General features: G+C 46.6%; 2 protein-coding genes across 2 annotated transcripts in view; both read right to left on the reverse strand.

Moving 5' to 3' along the window:
* Positions 1-5248, reverse strand: cnpy3 (canopy FGF signaling regulator 3). The gene is made up of 6 exons (XM_084487069.1): positions 4995-5248; positions 4116-4242; positions 3673-3769; positions 3240-3362; positions 1437-1554; positions 1-1182 (listed from the first exon to the last, which is right to left on the reverse strand). The coding sequence occupies exons 1-6, from the start codon at positions 5131-5133 to the stop codon at positions 896-898; spliced, it is 891 nt and encodes a 296-aa protein (XP_084343195.1). The 5' UTR covers positions 5134-5248; the 3' UTR covers positions 1-895.
* Positions 5249-12315: 7067 nt separating this feature from the next.
* Positions 12316-22055, reverse strand: part of trpc5a (transient receptor potential cation channel, subfamily C, member 5a) — a gene marked incomplete at both ends in the record, with an annotated part of 38104 nt that continues 28364 nt past the window's right edge. The window contains 7 exon segments of the mRNA XM_084487458.1: positions 12316-12451; positions 12453-12604; positions 12606-12782; positions 12784-13373; positions 13376-13421; positions 13733-13822; positions 14162-14203. Coding sequence (XP_084343584.1) covers positions 12316-12451; positions 12453-12604; positions 12606-12782; positions 12784-13373; positions 13376-13421; positions 13733-13822; positions 14162-14203 — 1233 coding nt within the window.

Consider the following 22055-nt stretch of genomic DNA (forward strand, 5'->3'; position numbering starts at 1 on the left):
GTGTGCATGTGCGTGTGTGTGATGCCATAATTAATCTGACGAGGGACGATGATGTCATCCGTTGGGTCCAGGGGTGACGACGTCATGATGTTTTGTGAAGAACGCTTGACTCCTGCACGGTTGCATAAAAAATCTAATCTGGACAAAAGCTCAAAACAAACAAAAAATAATAATATTAAAACATGCCCGCATACACACACACACACACACAAGTATCCCAATAGTTCAGCACTCACACAGTACCTTGGGCACACACGCACACACAAACACATTTCACATTAGGATAGGAGCAGAGTTCCAGTTTACAGCAGAGAACAAAAAACACACAATCTGGGTCTTGCTTCCTCAAGTTGCAATCTCGAACATCTCTGTTTGGCGCTAAAAACGACACCGCTCCACACACTAGGGAATTGAAGAGAGAGTCTGTTGGCGTAGCTCCGCCTACCCTCACTGGTAAAACAACCACTGCCGGGGATGGAAAACACGTCACTAGCTACACACCTCCTGGGATCGCTGGTCCATATCGGCTCATCACCATGGTGATACCTCATTCGGCGATAGATAGTGACCTAACTGACATTTATTAAAATTTAAATCTTTGGAGATCTTCGAGACTGCCGCTTTAAAGAAGAAACAAAAATGCAAAAAAAAAATAAGGAAAATGAAATCACGGACAGAAAAAAAGAAAAACAATTTTTTTTCTTTTTTTTAAAAAAAGGTAAAAGAAAACAGGGAAGAGAAGTTGGAAAGAAGATGTCAAATGATACTGAAACGTAGAGCCCACACTGCGTCCACCTGGACGACCTCCACCGTCACGCACCGCTCCTCACGCGCAGGCTCGTGGTGGCGACAGCGGGGTACTTGTGAGCACCTGGTCGTTGCTCCGGAGACGGGCTTACAGCTCGGTCTTCTGCCCAGGAAGAGGCTCCGTGGCCTGGATACCTTGCTCGGACAACAGCCTCTCCTCCTCGTTCTCCTCCGCGCGATCCACCGGCGCCTTGCTTCGCTTCTTCTTCCCCTTCTTCTCCTTCTTCTCCTTCTTCTTCTTGGCGGGACCTTCTCGCTCCGAGCTGTCCTTGCCCTTCCCCTTCTTCCCTCCCTTCTTGCTCTTCTTCTTCCTGTCCTCCGCCAGGGCGGCCGGGTCTCCCTTCTTCTCGGGCTTCCACTCCTCCGCCAGGCAGGCTGGAGCGAGGGAAGAGGGACGGAGAGCAGTTTGAACATTTTAATGAACGTAGGAAGTAAAATGGGAAAATAAATAAGGAGGGGGGAAAAGAAATCAAACAGGCAAACAGGGAAATGAAGAAAAAATAAAACAAAAAGAGAAACGAAAGGTCATAAAATAATGGTCATTGCCGCTACATAATTGAATGAGGTTGGAGAGAGAGAGCGAAAGTGTGTGTGCGTGTGCGTGTGTGTATGCGTGCGCGTGCGCGTACCTCGGTCCTGTTCTTGCAGAACGTGTTTCTCACACAGGTAGGTGGTCAGATCCTCCTCCTGGGTGCCCTTGTACCAGTCCTCAATCACGTCCTCATACCGCTCCACCATCACATCACACTGTGGAGAGGATGAGAGGAGGGATGGAAAGAGGGCCGAGTGATGAATGAACCAAATCATTTAAGAAATAAATACATAAATAAAAGTTAACAATGACATATGATGAAGAGATGGATAGCATAAATTGCTGATGAATGACGTGGAGGAGGAAAATACATGAGGAAGAGGTGAATAGATGAGACGATCAGTGCAGATAACAGGATGAAGATATCCATTCAAATTAAAAGAGGAATGGATTAAATATGAAATTGTGGATGAATGCGGGAATTAGGGGTTGGCAATATGGCCAAAATATCATATCACAATTTCTTTCAGGCAGGATTCACAATCTTATCACGATTATTTTTCATGTTTTGCAAATGGCTTAAAAACCAAACTACTTTCCTTATTCAAAATAACAAGGCCTTAGATATATGTGAATGACAGGATAGATTCCCTGAAATCAGAGAAGAGATGCCCTGATTGGTCAGAAATTAAGCAGGAGCGGTCTAAAGGCTAAATAGTCTCATACAGCACATGTATGAGACCAGTCACCTCTATAAAATAAATTTAATTTAACGCACTTATACCTGACTGATGATAATGCCATTTTAACAAATTACATAAATTATAGCTTTCAGATCATGCTACAGATCTAGCCTACATCACATTCTAATAGGCCTGCATCCAACCCATTCGGCTTACATAGGCTATTAACCATGGGTAAGAGAAAATAATTATTTTGATGAGATATGCTAAAGACTTTGACGGTGGAATCACCGGGAATCAACGGTACAACAGTAGAAGAAAATAAAGTCTAACAAGGGCTGTGCATGTTTACTCGATATTCAGCTGGGACAATCAACGGACCAAGTCTAGCGACATTCACTGCGCCTCGCCTATAGACAGCTTTGGGAAACATTGGTTTCGAAAGATGACCTACATAACATTAAAGTGTGAGTGAGGGTATAGGAAGGAGGGTGCGTGTTAAGACCCACGGCAACTTTGTGATACTTTTTTTGTACTGCCGTTGTGTATGAGCAGTACAGGGAGCAATGTAACATGAGAAATGCGCCAGACACCCTGACGATATACGATTAGTGTCCGAAAGGCTTAACCCTCACTCAGATGTGGATACCAAAAATAAACAGCTGTTCAGATTATGCTTCACCATCCACACACACCGTTGTGTTAGACGTCCGGGAGGCCTAACCCTTATTGAAGGTGTTAACCCTTGTGGAAGAAGGTGCGATTTAAGATTGGCCTGAAAAAATGGATGCGTGTATGAGTCATAGAGCTTTAACTGATGTTCACCGTAGCACGAAGCTAACAATCTCTCTTTGAAGGAAGATCGCGGCAGATCATCCAGATATTTTAATCGTTCACAATCTAATATCGTCAAATCGCACACCCCTAGCACATATCGAGAAAAGGGTAAAGCAATGTATGCATGAATAAAATGTATTGATTGATGAAAAATAATTTGATGAATAATTAAGGAATAAGATGAAATGTAGGAACAGATGAATGAATGAAAAGATGAAATGACGAATGCACAAATAAACCAAATAAAAAATGGATGTAAAAATGAATGCAAGAAGGGGAGAATAGATAGAGGGAGGATGAATGAAAGACTGGACACAGAGATTTAAAGATGAAGAGATTCATGAATACATGAATGAGGAGGAGGTGGGGGGCGGAGCTACCTGTTTCTTGAGGTCAGCGACCTCGGCAGACGTCTCGTTCCAGAGCTCATAGGGAATATCCATGACAACCTGCACCCCCTTATTCACCAGCCCATGAAGGGTGGAGAAGGTCTCTGACATACCCTGGGGAACGGGGAGGGGAGACGGAAACGAGAGAGGGGGGAGAGAGAGGGAGGATGGGGAGGGACAGAGGGAAGGACAGAGGGAGGATGGGAAGGGAGAGAGGAAGGTGGGTGTAGCGGGAGAGAGAGAAACTAAATTAATTACCACTAAATGCATCATCATATTTCTCCCTATGAGACTGTCATGGTGAACACTTGTAGACCGACTGCCTTCCGACTGCAACAGGACTAGCCCCGAGATGTTTTAATAAACAAGAGTGCGGGACAGTTTGCCCTCTCCTTCCATATCCATAAGAGAGGTGACCTCTGACCTTGGCGAAGCGGTTGCTGCCCTGGCGCTCCTTGTGCAGACTGTATTCCATGAGGCGCTGGCACACGTTCTCCACCACCTCAATGAAGCGCAGGTCACTATGGAAACCAGGAGGGAGGGTAGGCAGGAGAGGAGAGGAGGAGAGGAGGAGAGGAGAGGAGGAGAGGAGAGGAGAGGAGGGAGAAGAGAGTCAGAGAGAGGAATGGGAGAGAAAAGGGGTAAGAAGAGAAGACAATCAATGATAGGAAAGGGAAAGTGGTAGAAAAATAGGAGACAGAGGAAGAGAACAGCCTATATTAAGACGGCCCACAGGAAGTGAACTCATTCCTGTCCCCCAGTGTGTGTGTGTGTGTGTGTGTGTGTGTGTGTGTGTGTGTGTGTGTGTGTGTGTGTGTGTGTGTGTGTGTGTGTGTGTGTGTGTGTGTGTGTGATAAGCCTTCTTACGATTTGACATATTTGATTGGCGCCGTGTTCTTGGTGTCAATGAAACGGTAGTTGGTGTCAATCACTTCCTTGGTCTTCCCCGTCTCCTCAAACGCTGACTTCATCTCTATACTGACAAACTTACACACTGGGGAGAGAGACACAGAGACACAGAGAGAGAGAGGGGGGGGGGGGGGGGGAGAAACACAGAGATAGAGAGGGAGGGGAGGGAGACAGAAGCAAATGAGAGAGAGACAAAGAGGCAGAGAGAGAGACAGGGAGACAAAGAGAGACAGAGACATTAGAGACATAGAGAAAGGGGAGAGAGACACACACATAGAGACAGAGAGAGTCAGAGGACAGAGAGCCGCAGTGACCATTGAGAGATTGGCCGCCCGTCACATATAGTATGAAGTGTGACTCTAAAAAGGAGAAGTGTTCTTTCAGGTAAATTAAAAGAGAAACTGGAAGGGTTTCGCTTCTGCAAACACATACAATTTTAAGCAAAGAATTACTGGTTGGTTTCAATTCCATTACTCTGGGGTTGGTTGCCATGTAAAACCAACCAATCCCGTCACCCCAGCCAAGCGTTTTTATGAATCACGAATTAGAGACAGATAGCTCCCGTGGCCATCGTTATAGTAATAACATATCATATCTGTTATGAACCTCTGAACACAATGGGTCGCGTTACCTTCCCATTTAACCTATGGTTATTCATCTCTGACAACGGCGGGTGGTGTTACCATCATGTTTAACAATGTTATGAATCTCTGAAAACGGGGGGTTATGTTACCTTCCATTGTAACATTTTATCATGAATCTCTGAACACGGTGTGTGCTGCCACCTTCACATTTAACCTAATATAATGAATCTCTGACCGCGGTAGGTGGTGTTACCTTCACACTTGTTCGGAAGATGGACCCATTCGTCGTCTCCACCGTCCTTCTTCTGAGCGCCTTGCACCGCACAGTTCAGAACCACAGCCGCCAAACACGCCGTCAGAATCATGTTGACGGGCTCAACCTGACCTCTCATGATCCAATTTTTTTTTTATCGATCTATATGAGTCCAATCTAGGACCAAATGTTTGTGGCTCTTTACATTCTATTAATACATCGCTGTGAAAGCCGCTCAGTGAAGATAGACGCTCCACTTCCGCATGGGGCAGGGCAGCTGGTGGGGATACGAGCCAATCGGAGAGAGATAAGTGGCAGCTGCTCGACCAATGGGAGGGAGAGGAAGATGGACGGAGTGAGGATGATGCTTTCGGGTCAGCGTTTCTGCTCATAGAGAAGACTCAGAAATTATGCGCTTTTAGTTGGTGCGTAGAAGATCTGACCATTCACAATTTTGTCAACAGAGGGCGACAAATTATAACGTATGAAGTTATAATTTGTCGTATGAACGTATAAATTGTAACGTATGAGTTATATCGTCCTGTTTATGTATGTATCTGTGTGTCTCAGTTTTTATGCATATCTGAGTGTGTGTGTGTGTGTGTGTGTGTGTGTGTGTGTGTGTTCATTTGCATTTGGTCTGGTCTAGTCTGGTCTGGTCTGGCCTGGTCTGGTTTGGTCTGGTCTGGTTGGGACTGGTCTAGTCTGGTTTGGTCTGGCCTGGTCTGGTTTGGTCTGGTTTGGTCTGGTTTGGTTGGGTCTGGTTTGGTCTGGTTTGGTCCGGTCTCACTGGTGTGATTTGGTTTGGTCTAGTCTAGTCTGGTTGGTCTTGTATGATCTAGTCCAGTCTGGTCTAGTCTGGTTTCTAAGAGGTGAAAGATTCAAGTGAGACTAATAATTATTACAGATTTGTATGATTGTGTGTCTGTAGGTGTGTGTGTGTGTGTGTGTGTGTGTATAAGTGTGTATCGGTTGTGAAGTGATTTAAAGAGGCACTTCAGTATTAAACAACCTGGCACAACACACACACACACACACACACACACACACACACAGGCAGTTAGATCAATCCATGACTCAGAGTAGAACTTGACACTGAGTTGGTGGAAGGACGATCGACAGTGAAATGAAGAGGATATATATATAGAGAGAGGGGAGGGAAAGAGAGCTAGGAGAGAGAGAGAGAGAGAGAGAGAGAGAGAGAGAGAGAGAGAGAGAGAGAGAGAGAGAGAGAGAGAAAAGAGAGAGAGAGAGAAAAGAGATAGGTAGAAAGGAGAAGAGTGAGGAGAGCAATAGAGAAGAGATATGAAGGAGATGAGAGAGGGCTGAGAGATTCAGAGAAGAGATGGAGGGTGATGGGGGTGAGAGAGATGGAAGGTGATGGGAGAGAGAGATGGAGGGAGATGATATGAGATGGGAAGAGGAAATATATAGCTCACCAGCCCACACAATGGACACAGAAAGCTTTGTTGATATTTATTAAACCCTCCCCTCCACTCCTTTCTCCCTCTCTCACCGTGTGCGTATGTGTCCATGCGCATGATTCTGTGAAACTGTGTTTGAGAGAAAGTGTGCGAGTGCGTGTGTGCGACAGTGAAGGAGTCTCTTCAGGTTTTAATAAGGAAGCTTTATTAAAGTACAGACAACGTGCACTAGCATCTGCTTCTAGAAAAATACCATAGACCTATAGCACACACACACACACACACACACACTCACACTGTAACACTCTCACACACACACACTCTATCCACACACACACACACACACACACACACCACACACACACAAAACAAACACATGGATTTAAAGCTTAAGACCCTGTTTAGCTTCACAAACAGGAGACCTGAATGGTGTGTGTGTGTGTGTGTGTGTGTGTGTGTGTGCACATGTTATTGAGTACATAGTTATATTGATGACAAGCCAAGTCAAATGATAGCCCTTCGACTCCTGTGTGCTCAGTGCACCCGTACCCATAGTAACCAACCCTCCCCTGCGTGCTGTGTGTGTGTGTGTGTGCGTGTGTGTGTGTGCACACACTGGTAACCGTGACGACGGCACAGCGTCTTGTGTCAGTTACACCTGGCGATACGATGTGTAACGACAACGTAACAGTGACAACAATGTAACGATGACAATGACACAGCGGTAACCGTGGCAATGAAGTGGTAACCATGGCAACAATGCTCTCTCCTCTCCTGTTTCCCATGCCAGTGTTTACCCACACCACGTGACTGCCCCTGTATGTATTTCTTAGTCGGTGTGTGTGTGTGTGTGTGTGTGTGTGTGTGTGTCTGTGTGTGTGTGTGATAATCAATGTGGTTGTGTGTTAGTACAATGTGCGTGTGTTAGTGTTTGTCTATATTTTTGTTAGTGTGTGTGTGTGTGTGTGTGCAGTGTTGTGTTGTGTTGCAAGTATGTTTGGTTGTGTTCATCAGTGTGTTCTGCTCGTCTCTCTTCTCCCTCTCCTTCCTCTATCACTCTGTCCCTATTGGTTCATTACGTTTATAACGTGCACTCACACTCTCTGACACACAGAGATACACACACACTCACTCACTCCTGTGTATGAAGTCATAAACCTGCTGTGTGTCTGATCCATACACATCAATCAGTGATAAACAGGATCAATATCCAATCCCAGATCAATAGTCTCTGACTGACCATCCTCACTCCCCTGTGTGTTCCCCATAGGACACAGACAAGATTACATTATATTGATTTAGCCACAAGATCTGTGTGTTTGTGTGTCAGTTTGACAGTGTGTGTGTGTGTGTGTTTGCACATTTGTTTTGCGCATGTCTAAGTGTTTTGTACGTGCATGTGTGTGTGCAAGTGCATGTGTGTACGTTAGTGCATATGCAAACGTGTGTTTGTTTGGGTATGTGTGTGCATGCATGCATGTGTGTGTGTGTGTGTGTCTGTGCATTTGTTTGTTAGCGTGCAAGCACGTGTGTGATGTGCACGTTTATGCACGTATGTGTGGTCTCTGGTGAAACATCAGGAGAGGGGCTCTCTCGTTAGACTGCTCAGTGGATTAGTAGAAAGGGTTAGATACTAGTATTAGGAGAGGGGTCTCTGGTTAGATACTAGTATTAGGAGAGGGGTCTCTGGTTATTGGCTAGTATTAGGAGAGGGGTCTCTGGTTATAGGCTAGTATTAGGAGAGGGGTCTCTGGTTAGGGACTAGTTGTATTAGGACAGGGGTCTGTGGTTAGAGACTAGTTGTATTAGCAGGGGGGTCTGTGGTTAGAGACTAGTTGTATTAGGAGGGGGGTCTGTGGTCAGAGCTCTGTCGCCATTCTCTTGCCCCCTCCCCTGACATTTCCATGGTATCGTTTAAAGGTTAGCCCGATAAATCACCGGCCGTGCGCACACGACTCACAGGGGAGGTGTACAGACAGCCTCCCCCCCTCTAGAGCAGCTAGAGATGCTAGATCTTATTTCTAGAGCTGGCGTTTGGGTGACTCCCAGCCGAAAGGTATCGGCCCCCGATGTCCACGCGGTCTACCTCTCCCCCGGCACTCACACAGCTGGAGATCAGAGGACCTGGGCCCGTTTGAACGGTTTACTGGCTGGGACAGGAGAGTCCAGTGGTTAAGGTGTTTGACTCCCAGCTCCGATGCACTCCCTCCTCCTTAATGATCGGAAATACCGATTTTGGGACTGAAAGCCGTTTTGGATAAAAGGTCAGCTGATGAACTAACAACATTAAGATTAATAAATGGATTGTTGGAACAGTTACAGTTGTTGGTACCTGCTCTAACGCTAATGTTCCATACGAGATGAAGTACATATTACCTACATAGTACACAGCACATAGTCCATAGATACTATGTACATATTTAGGTTTATCTGTGAGTGTTGATCTAGGAAGGTAAGGTGCATGTTGTTTCACCTGGTGTGTCAGTTATGTTGTGTCTTAATGCTAGCTTGCAAGATTATAAGCGAGATCTTGTGATATAGTTCCATGTGAAACAGGACTTTAGGCCAGAGCTACGTTATTTTGGTTTGATTATTGAGGTTCTGATTTGAGTGTGAGCAGCTAAGTCACTAGCTTTGTGTTGCCATTGGTTGGAATGTAAGGTCCCGCTCCCTCTGGACTCTATCACAATATGTTAACAGAGGGAGACCACTAACACAATCTTCACGCTAGGTTGTCTTTCTAACATTAGCATGTCATGACACTAACAATGATGCAGTTAAAGGAAGGTGGGCGAGGCTAATGCTAAGAGACAGCGGAAAACCGCTAGTAACGCTAGCCAATTAGCCATAACCTTGGGAGCGGAGAGATGCTCTGACATTATAATTATGAGATGTTGAAAGAGCAAGCTCGGTCTCAGGGTTATGCTCTGACATTCTGATAGTGATGGTGCGGTGGATCCAGGGGCGGGAGTGATAGACACATAGAGAGAGAGAGGGGGAGAGAGAGAGGGGGGAGAGAGGGAGGAGAGAGAGAGGGGGGAGAGAGAGAGAGAGGGGGGAGAGAGAGGGGAGAGAGAGGGGGGAGAGTGGGGGGAGAGAGAGAGAGAGAGAGGGGGGAGAGAGAGGGGGGAGAGAGAGCGGGGGGAGAGAGAGGGGGGAGAGAGAGACGGGGAGAGTGAGAGAGGGGGGAGAGAGGGGGGAGAAAAGGGGGATAGGGGGGAGAGAGGGATTTAGGAAGGGGTGAGTGATTCATGACAAGAGGGAGAGAAACGGAGGGGGGGAGTTGGTAACATGCTGTTAAACATGGAGAAGGGCAGATGTGATTCTATTATTATGTGATGTTGAGAGGAAGACTCTTGAGACGTTGTATAAAGGGCAGAATAATTGGCCTCCAGCCCCTCCTTTCTCTATCTCTCCATCACTCTATCTCTCCATCACTCTATCTCTCCATCACTCTATCTCTCCATAACTCTATCTCTCCATAACTCTATCTCTCCATAACTCTATCTCTCCATCACTCTATCTCTCCATAACTCTATCTCTCCATAACTCTATCTCTCCATAACTCTCTCTCCATCACTATCTCTCCATCACTATCTCTCCATCACTCTCTCTCCATCACTCTATCTCCATCACTATCTCTCCATCACTCTATCTCTCCATCACTCTATCTCTCCATACTGAGGCAGGGGGAGAGACAGAGCGATACATATATATAGGATGGGTGTGTTTGTCTGTGTGCGGTATGAATTATAAATGACGTTTGGTGAACACATTTAACCAAAGCGGCTTTCAGCGCAACGAGGTCCCCAGGGGGAATCCAACCCTTAACCCTGACACTCTTATGCCTTACTCTAACGACCCAGCTTCACAGGACCATGTGAGTGTGTGCACGTGTGTGTGTGTGTGTGTGTGTGTGTGTGTTTGTGAGGCTATTTGTATGCCTGTGTTTGCTTCTGAGTGTTTGTGTGATTGTCTGTGTGTGTGTGTGTGTGTGTGTGTGTGTGTGTGTGTGTGTGTGTGTCTGTGTGTGTCTGTGTGTGTGTGTGTGCGTCTACGGGGTCTGAGGTTTGGGTCAAACATGCATAATTCTGTGTTGTTGACAGGAGTTAAACCAGAGTCAAAATATCAGCCAATCAGGACAAACCTTTGGAGGGCCAGGTCAGCCTATCGAAACAAAGCTCTAGTAACATTCTAGTGAAAATATATTCACGCATAGAAAAATAACCAAACATTCTCTTCAGTTACGTTTCCTTCTTTCTTTCTTCATATTTCTCCCCACCATTTATTCTTCTTTGAGAACTTCCCTTACCCCCTTCTCCCTCCCCCCTCCATCCCCACCTCTAACCCTAACCCAGCCCCTCTCTCCCCCTTCTCCTTCCCTCCCTCCCCCCTCCATCCCTACCTCTAACCCTAACCCAGCCCCTCTCTCCCCTTCTCCTTCCCTCCCTCCCTCCTCCATCCCTACCTCTAACCCTAACCCAGCCCCTCTCTCCCCCTTCTCCTTCCCTCCCTCCCCCCTCCATCCCTACCTCTAACCCTAACCCAGCCCCTCTCTCCCCCTTCTCCCTCCCTCTCTCCCCCCTCCATCCCTACCTCTAACCCTAACCCAGCCCCTCTCTCCCCCTTCTCCCTCCCTCTCTCCCCCCTCCATCCCTACCTCTAATCCTTACCCAACCTCTCTCATTTCTCCCTCCCTCGCTCCCTCCCTTCCATCTCTACCTCTAACTCTAACCCAACCTCTCTCCTCCCTCCCTTCCTCCCTCCCTCCTTTCCTTGCCTATTTTCTCTCATCCCTTCCTGCTATCCATCCTCCATTAATTCCTCCCCTCCTTCCTATCCCTCCCTCCTCACAACCTCATGTAAATACATTTTAAATTGCGTTAATAAACATTTATTAACCATGAAAATATGTGAAACATATTCAGGAAGAGCAGAGCGAGAAGCTGGCACACCAGACGACTCTTCACCAAGCAAAGAGAACCAGTAAAAAGTATATTATTCATATTATTATTATTATTATTACTATAAATGTTGATAACATAAAGGACAGATCCTTGGCCCTATAAGGAGCGAGAGAGAGCGGGAGCAAGAGAGAGCTAGAGAGCGAGCTAGAGAGAGAGAGAGTTAGATTGAAAGAGAGAGTGAGGGGGAGAGAGCGAGGCAGAGAAGCTGGGGTCAGTGGTTCCATTGCGTTCCTTTTCCCAATTGTAGAAGATTCCGGAAAGTTCCAATATTCCATAACGTACTTAACTTATCTATTCCATTATCAAAACCTGTCGATGCTATGGTCTCTAGTGGAGATAATCCATTCTTGAGCCGATGGAAAGTAAAGGTATACTCGATGGTTTGGATCACGATTCAGAGAGACACTGCATCAATACACTCTGTTCAGTTCCATTCACTTGAAACCGGTTTCGAAGGAGAAATCATTGCTATTGAGATACACTGGCAGTAAACCAGTTTGAAGAGAAATCCTAACGTCTGGGAGGATGGTTCTTCATGCTCTGAGAAGCTATGGGTCTAAGGAGATCACAGGGAGTTGAGGGGCCCCCCTGTGTTTGGGTTCCTGGCTCGGTGCCCAGGTGGTCATGCTCGATACGAAAGGGGGGGGGGGGGGGGAGAGAACTCTAAATGTAGTCAGACCAGCCTCACGCAGCACCACATGCACTTCTAAAAACATCCCCTCTCTCTCCTCTTTCTCTGTGTGACTCATCACACCATCCCTCTGCGGAGAGGAGCCCAGAGTTCCAAACGGTCTGTGCGTGGCGTGGCCCCCCCCCGTGACAGCCATGGCCTGGCCAGCCTAAAGCTATAGCCTAGGTGGCGTGTAGCCAGGTAGCCTATAGCCTACAGGTAGGTATCCCCACGGGTGTGCCGTCGCGTAGCTCGCTTGTCTATAGCTGGGTGGTGACCGAGTCCTCCGTGACGTCACAGCCGTCGTCGGCGGCGTCGCCGCACGGCCCGACCCACCCGCCCATCAGCATGAGACCCCGCCCTCCCCCGCCGCCGCCGGCCCCCCCCTCTCCCGACTCCTCCCCCCAGTCCCTGGAACACGTCCTCGCTGGAGTCCAGCAGGCGCGCGCTGGACTCCGACAGGTTGGAAGCACAGTGCAGCGATTGGCAGGGGCACGGCGGCGGGAGGGGCAACGTCAGCAGCGCGTCCCTGCCATTGGTCCGCCGCGGGGGAGAGGGAGGGGTCCAGCAGGGCCAGCTCGTTGAGGCGCGTCTCGCTGCGGCTGGCGGCGCGGCCCAGGCCCAGGCCCAGGTCGGCGTCCAGCAGGCCGTCGGAGATGGTGTAGGAGGAGGGGGACTGGCGGAGGGGGCGCGCCGGCGGCGGCGGGGCCTTGCGCTGGGCGCGGCTGGGAGAACAGGTAGGAGAGGCTGCTGAAGGAGTCCGTCTTGCTCCGGGTGGAGGTGAGGCGCTGCAGCCTGCTCCTGGTGTGGGCCAGCGTGGAGGAGAGGGAGGAGGAGAAGGAGGTGGAGGAGGAGGAGGAGGCGGCGGAGGCGGCGGGGAGCAGCGTCAGAGGAGGGGGGGGCACGGCGGCCGCCTTCAGGCCGTTGCTCCTCGGCACCTCCTCGCCCTGCTCCTCGTACCTCCATCTCACCCCCTCCTCCAGGTCCCGCGCCTCCACCTCCACCTGCCCCGACTCGCCCTCTCTCTCGCCCTCTCTCTCGCCCCCCGTCAGGCCCGAGATGGAGCGCACCAGCGCCGACACGCCGTACAGGCCCTGGGCCGACTCCTGGTCCTGCTGAGCCTCCAGGAAACTCACGCTCTTCGTCTTCTGACCTCCTCCTCCTCCTCCTCCTCCTCCTCCTCCTCCTCCTCCTCCGCCGCCGCCGCCGCCGCCGCCGTCGCACGATTCGCTGTCTTCCTCTGAGGTCGCCGCCCCCTCGTCTTTCATTGGCTCGCTGGAGGAGGAGTAGTGTCTGCGCGGGGGCCGGCGGTTGCCAGGAGATCGAGGACCTCGTAGCGGAAGCTGGAGATGTCCTGCTTCAACTCCTGTGGTGGGGGGGGGGGGGGGGGCGATAAATAAATCACCCTCAGGTTGGACGTCAATTGTTTTTTTGTTGCTTATATGTTTGTTTTGAGTCTGCTGATTCTCATGCATATATATATATTGTATTTATCCGTTATTTTACCAGGAAGGTCCCATTGAGATACAATATCTCTTCTTCCAGGGAGTCCTGGTCAAGATGATATATGTTTGGCTTCTGGCCATTGCTATAGATCCGGATGTGTGAGAACCGTGAGACTCAATCAAACCACAGTGGGGGAGGGAGCAGCGGGTGTGTGTGTGTGTTCTACGTCACCTTAAAGTTCTCCTCGGTGAGTCCTTCGTCGGTCTTTGCGCTGCGTATCATGGCCGCCACGTACCGCTTCACAAGGCTACGAATCACTTCCTGTTAGAGTCAAGTCACCATGGTTACCACACCTGCTCAGAGCTGCTCAGGTACCACACAGGGTATAAAGCAGTGAAGCACACGCTAGGTGGCCTGATGTTGAATTAAACGCGGCCACTAATTGCGAGAGAAAAAAGCGCTCTTACACAATCTTGAAATATCAAAATAAAAGCTTTATGACAGCTTTAGAATGGATGGATTGATGGATATCAAAATAAAAGGGCATCAAGAATTCATAGCTTGAAGGCAGACAGAGAGGCAGGCAGTCTACATGTCTATCAGACAGACAGACAGACAGACAGACAGACAGACAGACAGACAGACAGACAGTGTTCCTACCTGATAATGTTGGTTCTGGATTAAGCTGTCAGCATGCAGCTCCTTAAAGATAGAGAGATTACATTAAAATGGGATAGAACTCATATCCACTGTTTCCCCCCCTCTCTCTCTTTCTCTCTCTCTCACACACTCTCACTCTCTCTCTCTCTTCCTCTCTCTCTCTCTCTCTCTCTATCTCTCTCTCTCTCTTCTCTCTCTCTCTCTCTCACACACTCTCCCTCTCTCTCTCTCTCTCTCTCTCACACACTCTCACTCTCTCTCTCTCTTTCTCTTTCTCTTTCTCTCTCTCTCTCCTCTCTCTCTCTCTCTCTCTCTCTCTCTCTCTCTCTCTCTCTCTCTCTCTCTCTCTCTCTCTCTCTCTCTCTCTCTCTCTCACACACTCTCCCTCTCTCTCTCTCTCTCTCTCTCTCTCTCAGGATTCAAGATTCATTCGCATTTTTATTGCCAAAGCACAGAAAGTAAAACACAATTCAAATGAAATAAAAATATGAACATGCAATAGTAAAAAATGTACAAATCTAAGCTAAGATTATATGTAGTCAGGAAATGGTCAAGATACTACAAATATTTATTTCTCGCTACCTTTCTCCAGGATGGTGTGTTGAGAGGTGACATACTGCTCCCCTATCCATCCCATACAACCCATTATATCGCTCTCTAACACTGACACTAACTGTAGCTCCTGTAGCCAGCATACACCATCGCTCAAATCCCTCTCTCTCACTCTCTCTCACTGTCTCTCTCTCGTTCATTCTCTTTATCCATCCGTACACCTCCTTTTGTTCCACACTACTTCATCCGAGCAGAAAGCCTCCCACCTTCAGTCACTCCCTCTAAATCCTCCCACCCTCTCACTCTAACGTTTACCTGCTCTCTCTCGCTCTCTCTCTCTCTCTCTCTCTCTCTCCCCCTTCCCTCCCTCTCCCCCTCTCTCCCCTCTCTCTCTGACTGACTTGCAGACTCATGTTATGCATTTCTCTTCTTTTACTTCAGTGCAGTAAATATTATGTAAACGTGTCACTCTGTGTGTATGTATATGTGTACCTATATCTGTATGTAAAGAGTGTGTCTATGTTGGTTCATACGCACTGCGCTATGAACCAATAAGCAGGAGCCCTGGCTAGGCTCAGTGTTGCCAGATTGGTCAGATTTACAGGTCTACTTTTAACCACGTTAGGTTGGAAAAATAATCATTGGGCGGAAAATGTGCCCAATCTGGCAACGCTGTCTCGGTTACGAGAACAAACCCGCGCTGCAGCCTCGTTTCCAAGCGCGGTGCGGTTCGTTGCGGTTCGTTGCGGTACAGTGCGGCTCTGTTCGCTTATATTGGCGTTTCCACCGCCAAAAGTCCGTCGAAATAAACGAGCTGAGTCTACCTATTTTTCGGTTCTCCACCGTTGGGTTACCAAGCCGTCTGAAAGGGTGGCGAAAACACTCGCCATTATTCTGGAATCACTTAAAAAATATCCCGTTTGGTATGACCAGGTCACTGATATCTTTGCAACACAAACAGCGAGGATGATTGACTTGATCTATAAATGAAGTCCCTCAATCTTGGTTTAACACCTCAATTTGGTTTAACACCATGACCAACATTCTGAAACATCCATTAACATCCACATTTGACTCAAACAATGTTAGGCTTACAGCCCATGTAAATAGTTGTGAAATGATGTTGTCTTGTTGTTCTTTTAATTGTTTGTTAGTCTGACCGTTCGGTTTGATATTGTGGAAAGGATGTTAGTGAATAATTCAGAGCATGATGCATTTTAAATGGCATCACTTTTGGTCTTGTGTCTTAATCTTTCTTAAAACAATTGTAAAAATAAATTGAAAATTTTAAAACTGCGTGCAGTGATGAACGGGACCTCGCGCCGGCTTGCGGCCGCGTCACGTGCCGTCCTAACATGTGTGCTGGCAAGATGTGCACATGTTAGGACCGCACGTGATGCAGCCGCAAGCCGGTAAGAGGTCCCGTTCATCACTGCGCGCAGTTTTAAAAAAAATTCGCGCCGGCTTGCGGCCGCGTCACGTGCCGTCGTAACATGTGTGCTGGCAAGATGTGCACATGTTAGGACCGCACGTGACGCAGCCGCAAGCCGGCACGAGGTCCCGTTCATCACTGCGCGCAGCTTTAAAAAAGCGCAGTTTTAAAAAAAAATCGCGAATTTATGTAATCTGTAGAAGCAGATGAGGTAAATTCCCTAGGAGGAGTTAGTTCAAATACAAGGCGACGGAATTCAAAAATGGCCAACTTTGACGGCATGCCACGGACACGCCCTTCAACGTACAGTCACAAATAGCACGATTTTGTTTCAGCACCACTTCATGACTGTACTGACCAATTTTTAAGCAGATCCGATAAATTCCCTAGGAGGAGTTCGTTCAAATACAAGGGGAAAAAAGCGAAAATAAGACCACGGAATTCAAAACGGACAAATTTGACGGCACGCCACGGACACGCCCCTCAACGTACAGTCGCAAATAACACGGCGTTGGTTGAGCACCATTTTTTGACTGTACTGAGTAATTGTGAAGCTGATCCGATAAATACCCTAGGAGGAGTTCGTTCAAATACAAGGGGAAAAAAGCGAAAATAAGACCACGGAATTCAAAACGGCCAACTTTGACGGCACGCCACGGCCACGCCATTCAACGTACAGTCACAAATAGCACGATTTTGATTCAGCACCACTTCATGACTGTACTGACCAATTGTGAAGCAGATGCGATAAATTCCCTAGGAGGAGTTCGTTCAAATACAATGCGAAAAAGTGAAATTCCATTCAAAATGGCCAACTTTGACATCACGCCACGGACACGCCCTTCAACGTACAGTCACAAATAGCACGATTTTGGTTCAGCACCACTTCATGACTGTACTGACCAATTTTGAAGCAGATCCGATAAATTCCCTAGGAGGAGTTAGTTCAAATACAAGGCGACGGAATTCAAAAATGGCCAACTTTGACGGCATGCCACGGACACGCCCTTCAACGTACAGTCACAAATAGCACGATTTTGGTTCAGCACCACTTCATGACTGTACTGACCAATTTTGAAGCAGATCCGATAAATTCCCTAGGAGGAGTTCATTCAAATACAAGGCAAAAAAGTGAAAAAAATTCAAAATGGCCACCAAGAGTGAAAATGAAAAAATTAAAATTTCCGACTTCCGGTGGGTTTTGGAGCATGGGTCCAAGAGGCTTTTCTGTAGGTATTGCCACATTGTACGTGCATACCGAGTTTCATACATATTGGTGAAACGTGGCGCAGGGGCTGCTTTTTAAAGTTCCTGTAGGGGGCGCTACAAACATGAGAACCAGGATTTTTGGTATGTGAGCTACAGGCACCAGTCTACACGTGTCCTGTGAATTTCATATTCATAACTATTACGGTCTCCGCCATAACTATTACGGTCTCCGCTGAGTGATTTACCCTCCTCTGGCGGCCATGTTGTTTTGGCAATCGACTTCATTTTACTTGAGCAGTTGAAACTTTGGTCCTCAATGGCCACTAAGTTTGTTCCGCTCAAATCAAACATTGTGTCTATGAACTGTGGCGCTTTTAGTGACAGGCCACGCCCATTCCGATGGCACGCCCCATTTTAATTTTTTTTTACTTTATCTTGTTCAGAATTTGATTCTGAACAACTTTTGTATCTGGGTCAACATCATAGGAGTCCAACTTGATGTTGATATGAGCAATTTACTTTTTAGGCATTTTCAACCACACCCATTTTAGAACTCAATGGCTCATGGGAGCTTGAAATTTTATTGTACAGACTAATCCTTAAGTCATATTGAAGATAATCGGCCATAGATGATATCTGCCAAAGGATTTTTGTCAAAGTCGAAAAACCTGGGATCCTTAGGCAATTTGCTGTTTTTAACATAATTCAAAATGGCGGAAAATCTGGCAACCCGGAAATGTTCAGTTCAAGAGACTTTTTTGTTCATCATGAGGATTTTCATGTGTGTGTAAAGTTTCATGAGTGTAGGTCAAACTGGTGACGCGTGCTGCTTGTGCAAAGTTTGCACTTTTGAACAGTTGCTATAGCGCCACCTAGGGGCGAATGTGAATTTGAGGGCTAGAATATCAAATTTTTCACCAGTCCCCACAATTGCACCAAAAAAAATTGAGTTTTCGTATATGTTCAGGGGGGGAAAAATGCAGTCAAAGTGCTGGAAAATACGGCGGAAGAATAATCACGAGGGTTTCAATAGGGTCCTTGCCATGTTTGGCTCGGTCCCTAATAAACATAGCCAAATTACAACCAATAGCTTCAGTCATTGAGGGCAATAGGCCCAATGATAGGCCCAGATTTTTAGGGACCGAGCAGAACCTGCAAGGTCCCTATTGTTTTTGATCCGATTATTAGGGACCGAGCCAGAACTGGCAAGGTCCCTATTGTTTTTGGTCCGATTATTCTTCTTCTTATTTTTCAGCACTTTGACTGCATTTTTCCCCCCCTGAACATATACGAAAACTCATTTTTATTTGGCACATTTGTGGGGACTGGTGAAAAATTTGATATTCTAGCCGTCAAATTCACATTGGCCCCAAGGTGGCGCTATACCAACTGTTCAAAAGTGCAAACTTTGCACAAGCAGCACGCGTCACTGGTTTGACTTACACTCATGAAACTTTGCACACACATGCAAATCCTCATGATGATCAAAAAAGTCTCTTGAACTGAAATTTTCCGGGTTGCCAGATTTTCCGCCATTTTGAATTATGTTAAAAACAGCAAATTGCCTAAGGATCCCAGGTTTTTCCACTTTGACAAAAATCCTTTGGCACATATAATCTATGGCCCATTATCTTCAATCTGCCATAAGGATTAGTCTGTACAATAAAGTTTAAAGCTCCCATGAGCCTTTGAGTTCTAAAATGGGTGTGGTTAAAAATTACTCAAAAGTTAATTGCTCATATCAACATCAACTTTCACTCCTATGATGTTGACCCAGATACAAAAGTTGTTCAGAATCAAATTCTGAACAAGATAGAGTAAAAAAAAATAATTATGGGGCGTGGCTTCAAAATGGGCGTGGCCTGTTACTAAAATAGCCACAGTTCATAGACGCAATGTTTGATTTGAGCGGGACCAACTCAGTCGCCTTTGGGGACCAAAGTTCTAACTGCTCAAATCAAATTACGTAGATTGGAAAATCAACATGGCCGCCAGAGGAGGGTAAATCGCACTGCGGAGACTGTAATAGTTATGAATATGGAATTCACAGGACACGTGTAAACTGGTGCCTGTAGCTCACATACCAAAAATAGTGGTTGTCGTGTTTTCAGCGCCCCCTACAGGAACTTTAAAAAGCAGCCCCTGCGCCACGTTTCACCAATATGTATGAAACTCGGTATGCACGTACAACATGCCAATACCTACAGAAAAGCCTCTTGGAACCATGCCCCAAACCCTACCGGAAGTCGGAAATTTTCTTTTATTCATTTGCACTCTCGGCGGCAAATTTCACTTTTTCGCCTTGTATTTGAACGAACTCCTCCTAGGGAATTTATCGGATCTGCTTCACGATTGGTCAGTACAGTCAAAAAATGGGGCTCAACCAACGCCGTGTTATTTGTGACTGTACGTTGAAGGGCGTGTCCGTGGTGTGCCGTCAAAGTTGGCCGTTTTGAATTCGGTGGTCTTATTTGCGCTTTTTTCGCCTTGTACTTGAACGAACTCCTCCTAGGGAATTTATCGGATCTGCTTCAAAATTAGCCAGTACAGTCAAAAAATGGGGCTCAACCAACGCCGTGTTATTTGTGACTGTACGTTGAAGGGCGTGTCCGTGGCGTGCCGTCAAAGTTGGCCATTTTGAATGGAATTTTTTCACTTTTTCGCCTTGTATTTCAACAAACTCCTCCTAGGGAATGTATCTCATCTACTTCTACAGATTACATGAATTCGCTAAAATTTAAAATTAAAACTGCGCGCAGTGATGAACGGGACCTCGTGGCAGCGCACATGTTACGAGGTCCCGTTCATCACTGCGCGCAGTTTTAAAAAAGCGCACATGTTACGAGGTCCCGTTCATCACTGCGCGCAGTTTTAATTATTATTATTCTTTTTTTAGTCGACTTCGACTGCATTTTTCCCCCCCTGAACATATACGAAAACTCATTTTTATTTGGCACATTTGGTGGGACTGCTGTAAAATTTGATATTCTAGCCGTCAAATTCACATTGGCCCCAAGGTGGCGCTATACCAACTATGCCAAAATTTCAACGTTTACACAAGCATAACTCGTCACTGGTTGGACCTACACTCATGAAACTTTTGCCACACATGCAAAACCTCATGATGAACAAATTTGCAGATACTAACTTAGGACTTCCGGTAGCCACATTTCCCGCCATTTTGAATTTAGTTAAAAACAGTAAATTCCCCAAGGATCCCAGGTTCTTCGAGTTTCACAAAAATCCTTTGGCACATATCATCTATGGCCCATTATCTTCAATTTGACATAAGGATTAGTCTGTACACTAAAGTAGCAAGTACCCATGAGCCATTGAGTTCGAAAAGAGGTGTGTTTTTTACCAAAAAATTGGTAAATTGCACATATCTACATGAATTGGACTCCTATGATGTTGGACCTCTCTACTAAAGTTGTTCAGAATCAAATTCTGAACAAGATAGAGTAAAAAAAAAAAATTATGGGGCGTGGCTTCAAAATGGGCGTGGCCTGTTACTAAAATAGCCACAGTTCATAGACGCTATGTTTTATTTGAGCGGGACCAACTCAGTGGCCTTTGGGGACCAAAGTTCTAACTGCTCAAGTAAAATTAAGTCGATTGGAAAAACAACATGGCCGCCAGAGGCTCAAAATCACTCTGCGGAGACCGTAATAGTTATGAATATGAAATTCACAGGACACGTGTAGACTGTTGCCTGTACCTCACATACCAAAAATCGTGGTTGTCATGTTTGTAGCGCCCCCTACAGGATCTTTAAAAAGCAACCCCTGCGCCACGTTTCACCAATATGTATGAAACTCGGTAGGCACGTACAACATGACAATACCTACAGAAAAGCCTCTTGGACCCATGCCCCAAAACCCACCGGAAGTCGGCTGTTTTCTTTTTTAATTTGCACTTTTACCGGCAAATTTCACTTTTTTACCGGCAAATTTCACTTTTTCGCCTTGTATTTGAACGAACTCCTCCTAGGGAATTTATCGGATCTGCTTCACAATTGGTCAGTACAGTCACAAAATGGGGCTCAACCAACGCCGTGTTATTTGTGACTGTACGTTGATGGGCATGTCCGTGGCGTGCCTTCAAAGTTGGCCGTTTTGAATTCCGTGCTTATTTTCGCTTTTTTCGCCTTGTACTTGAACGAACTCCTCCTAGGGAATTTATCGGATCTGCTTCACAATTGGTCAGTACAGTCAAAAAATGGGGCTCAACCAACGCCGTGTTATTTGTGACTGTACGTTGAAGGGTGTGTCCGTGGTGTGCCTTCAAAGTTGGCAGTTTTTCATGGAATTTTTTCACTTTTTCATCACTGCGCGCAGTTTTAAAAAAGCGCACATGTTACGAGGTCCCGTTCATCACTGCGCGCAGTTTTAAAAAAGCGCACATGTTACGAGGTCCCGTTCATCACTGCGCGCAGTTTTAAAAAAGCGCACATGTTACGAGGTCCCGTTCATCACTGCGCGCAGTTTTAATTAGGGACCGAGCAGAACCTGCAAGGTCCCTATTGTTTTTGATCCGATTATTAGGGACCGAGCAGAACCTGCAAGGTCCCTATTAGGGACCGAGCAGAACCTGCAAGGTCCCTATTGTTTTTGGTCTGATTATTATTATTCTTTTTAGTAAACTTCGACTGCATTTTTCCCCCCCTGCACATATACGAAAACTCACTTTTATTTGGCACAT

The sequence above is a fragment of the Micromesistius poutassou genome, assembly GCF_964030765.1.
Source record: "Micromesistius poutassou genome assembly, chromosome: 23".
NCBI classification, from domain to species: Eukaryota; Metazoa; Chordata; class Actinopteri; order Gadiformes; family Gadidae; genus Micromesistius; species Micromesistius poutassou.

What these genes read in the sequence shown, in the direction of transcription:
- cnpy3 (XM_084487069.1), bottom strand. Translation starts at nt 5,133, where the DNA reads ATGAGAGGTCAGGTTGAGCCCGTCAACATGATTCTGACGGCGTGTTTG. An exon ending in GCAGCAACCGCTTCGCCAAG is followed by an intron (nt 3,363 to 3,672) that starts GTCAGAGGTCAC and finishes CCCGTTCCCCAG; the next exon opens with GGTATGTCAGAGACCTTCTC. An exon ending in TCGCTGACCTCAAGAAACAG is followed by an intron (nt 1,555 to 3,239) that starts GTAGCTCCGCCC and finishes TCCTCTCCACAG; the next exon opens with TGTGATGTGATGGTGGAGCG.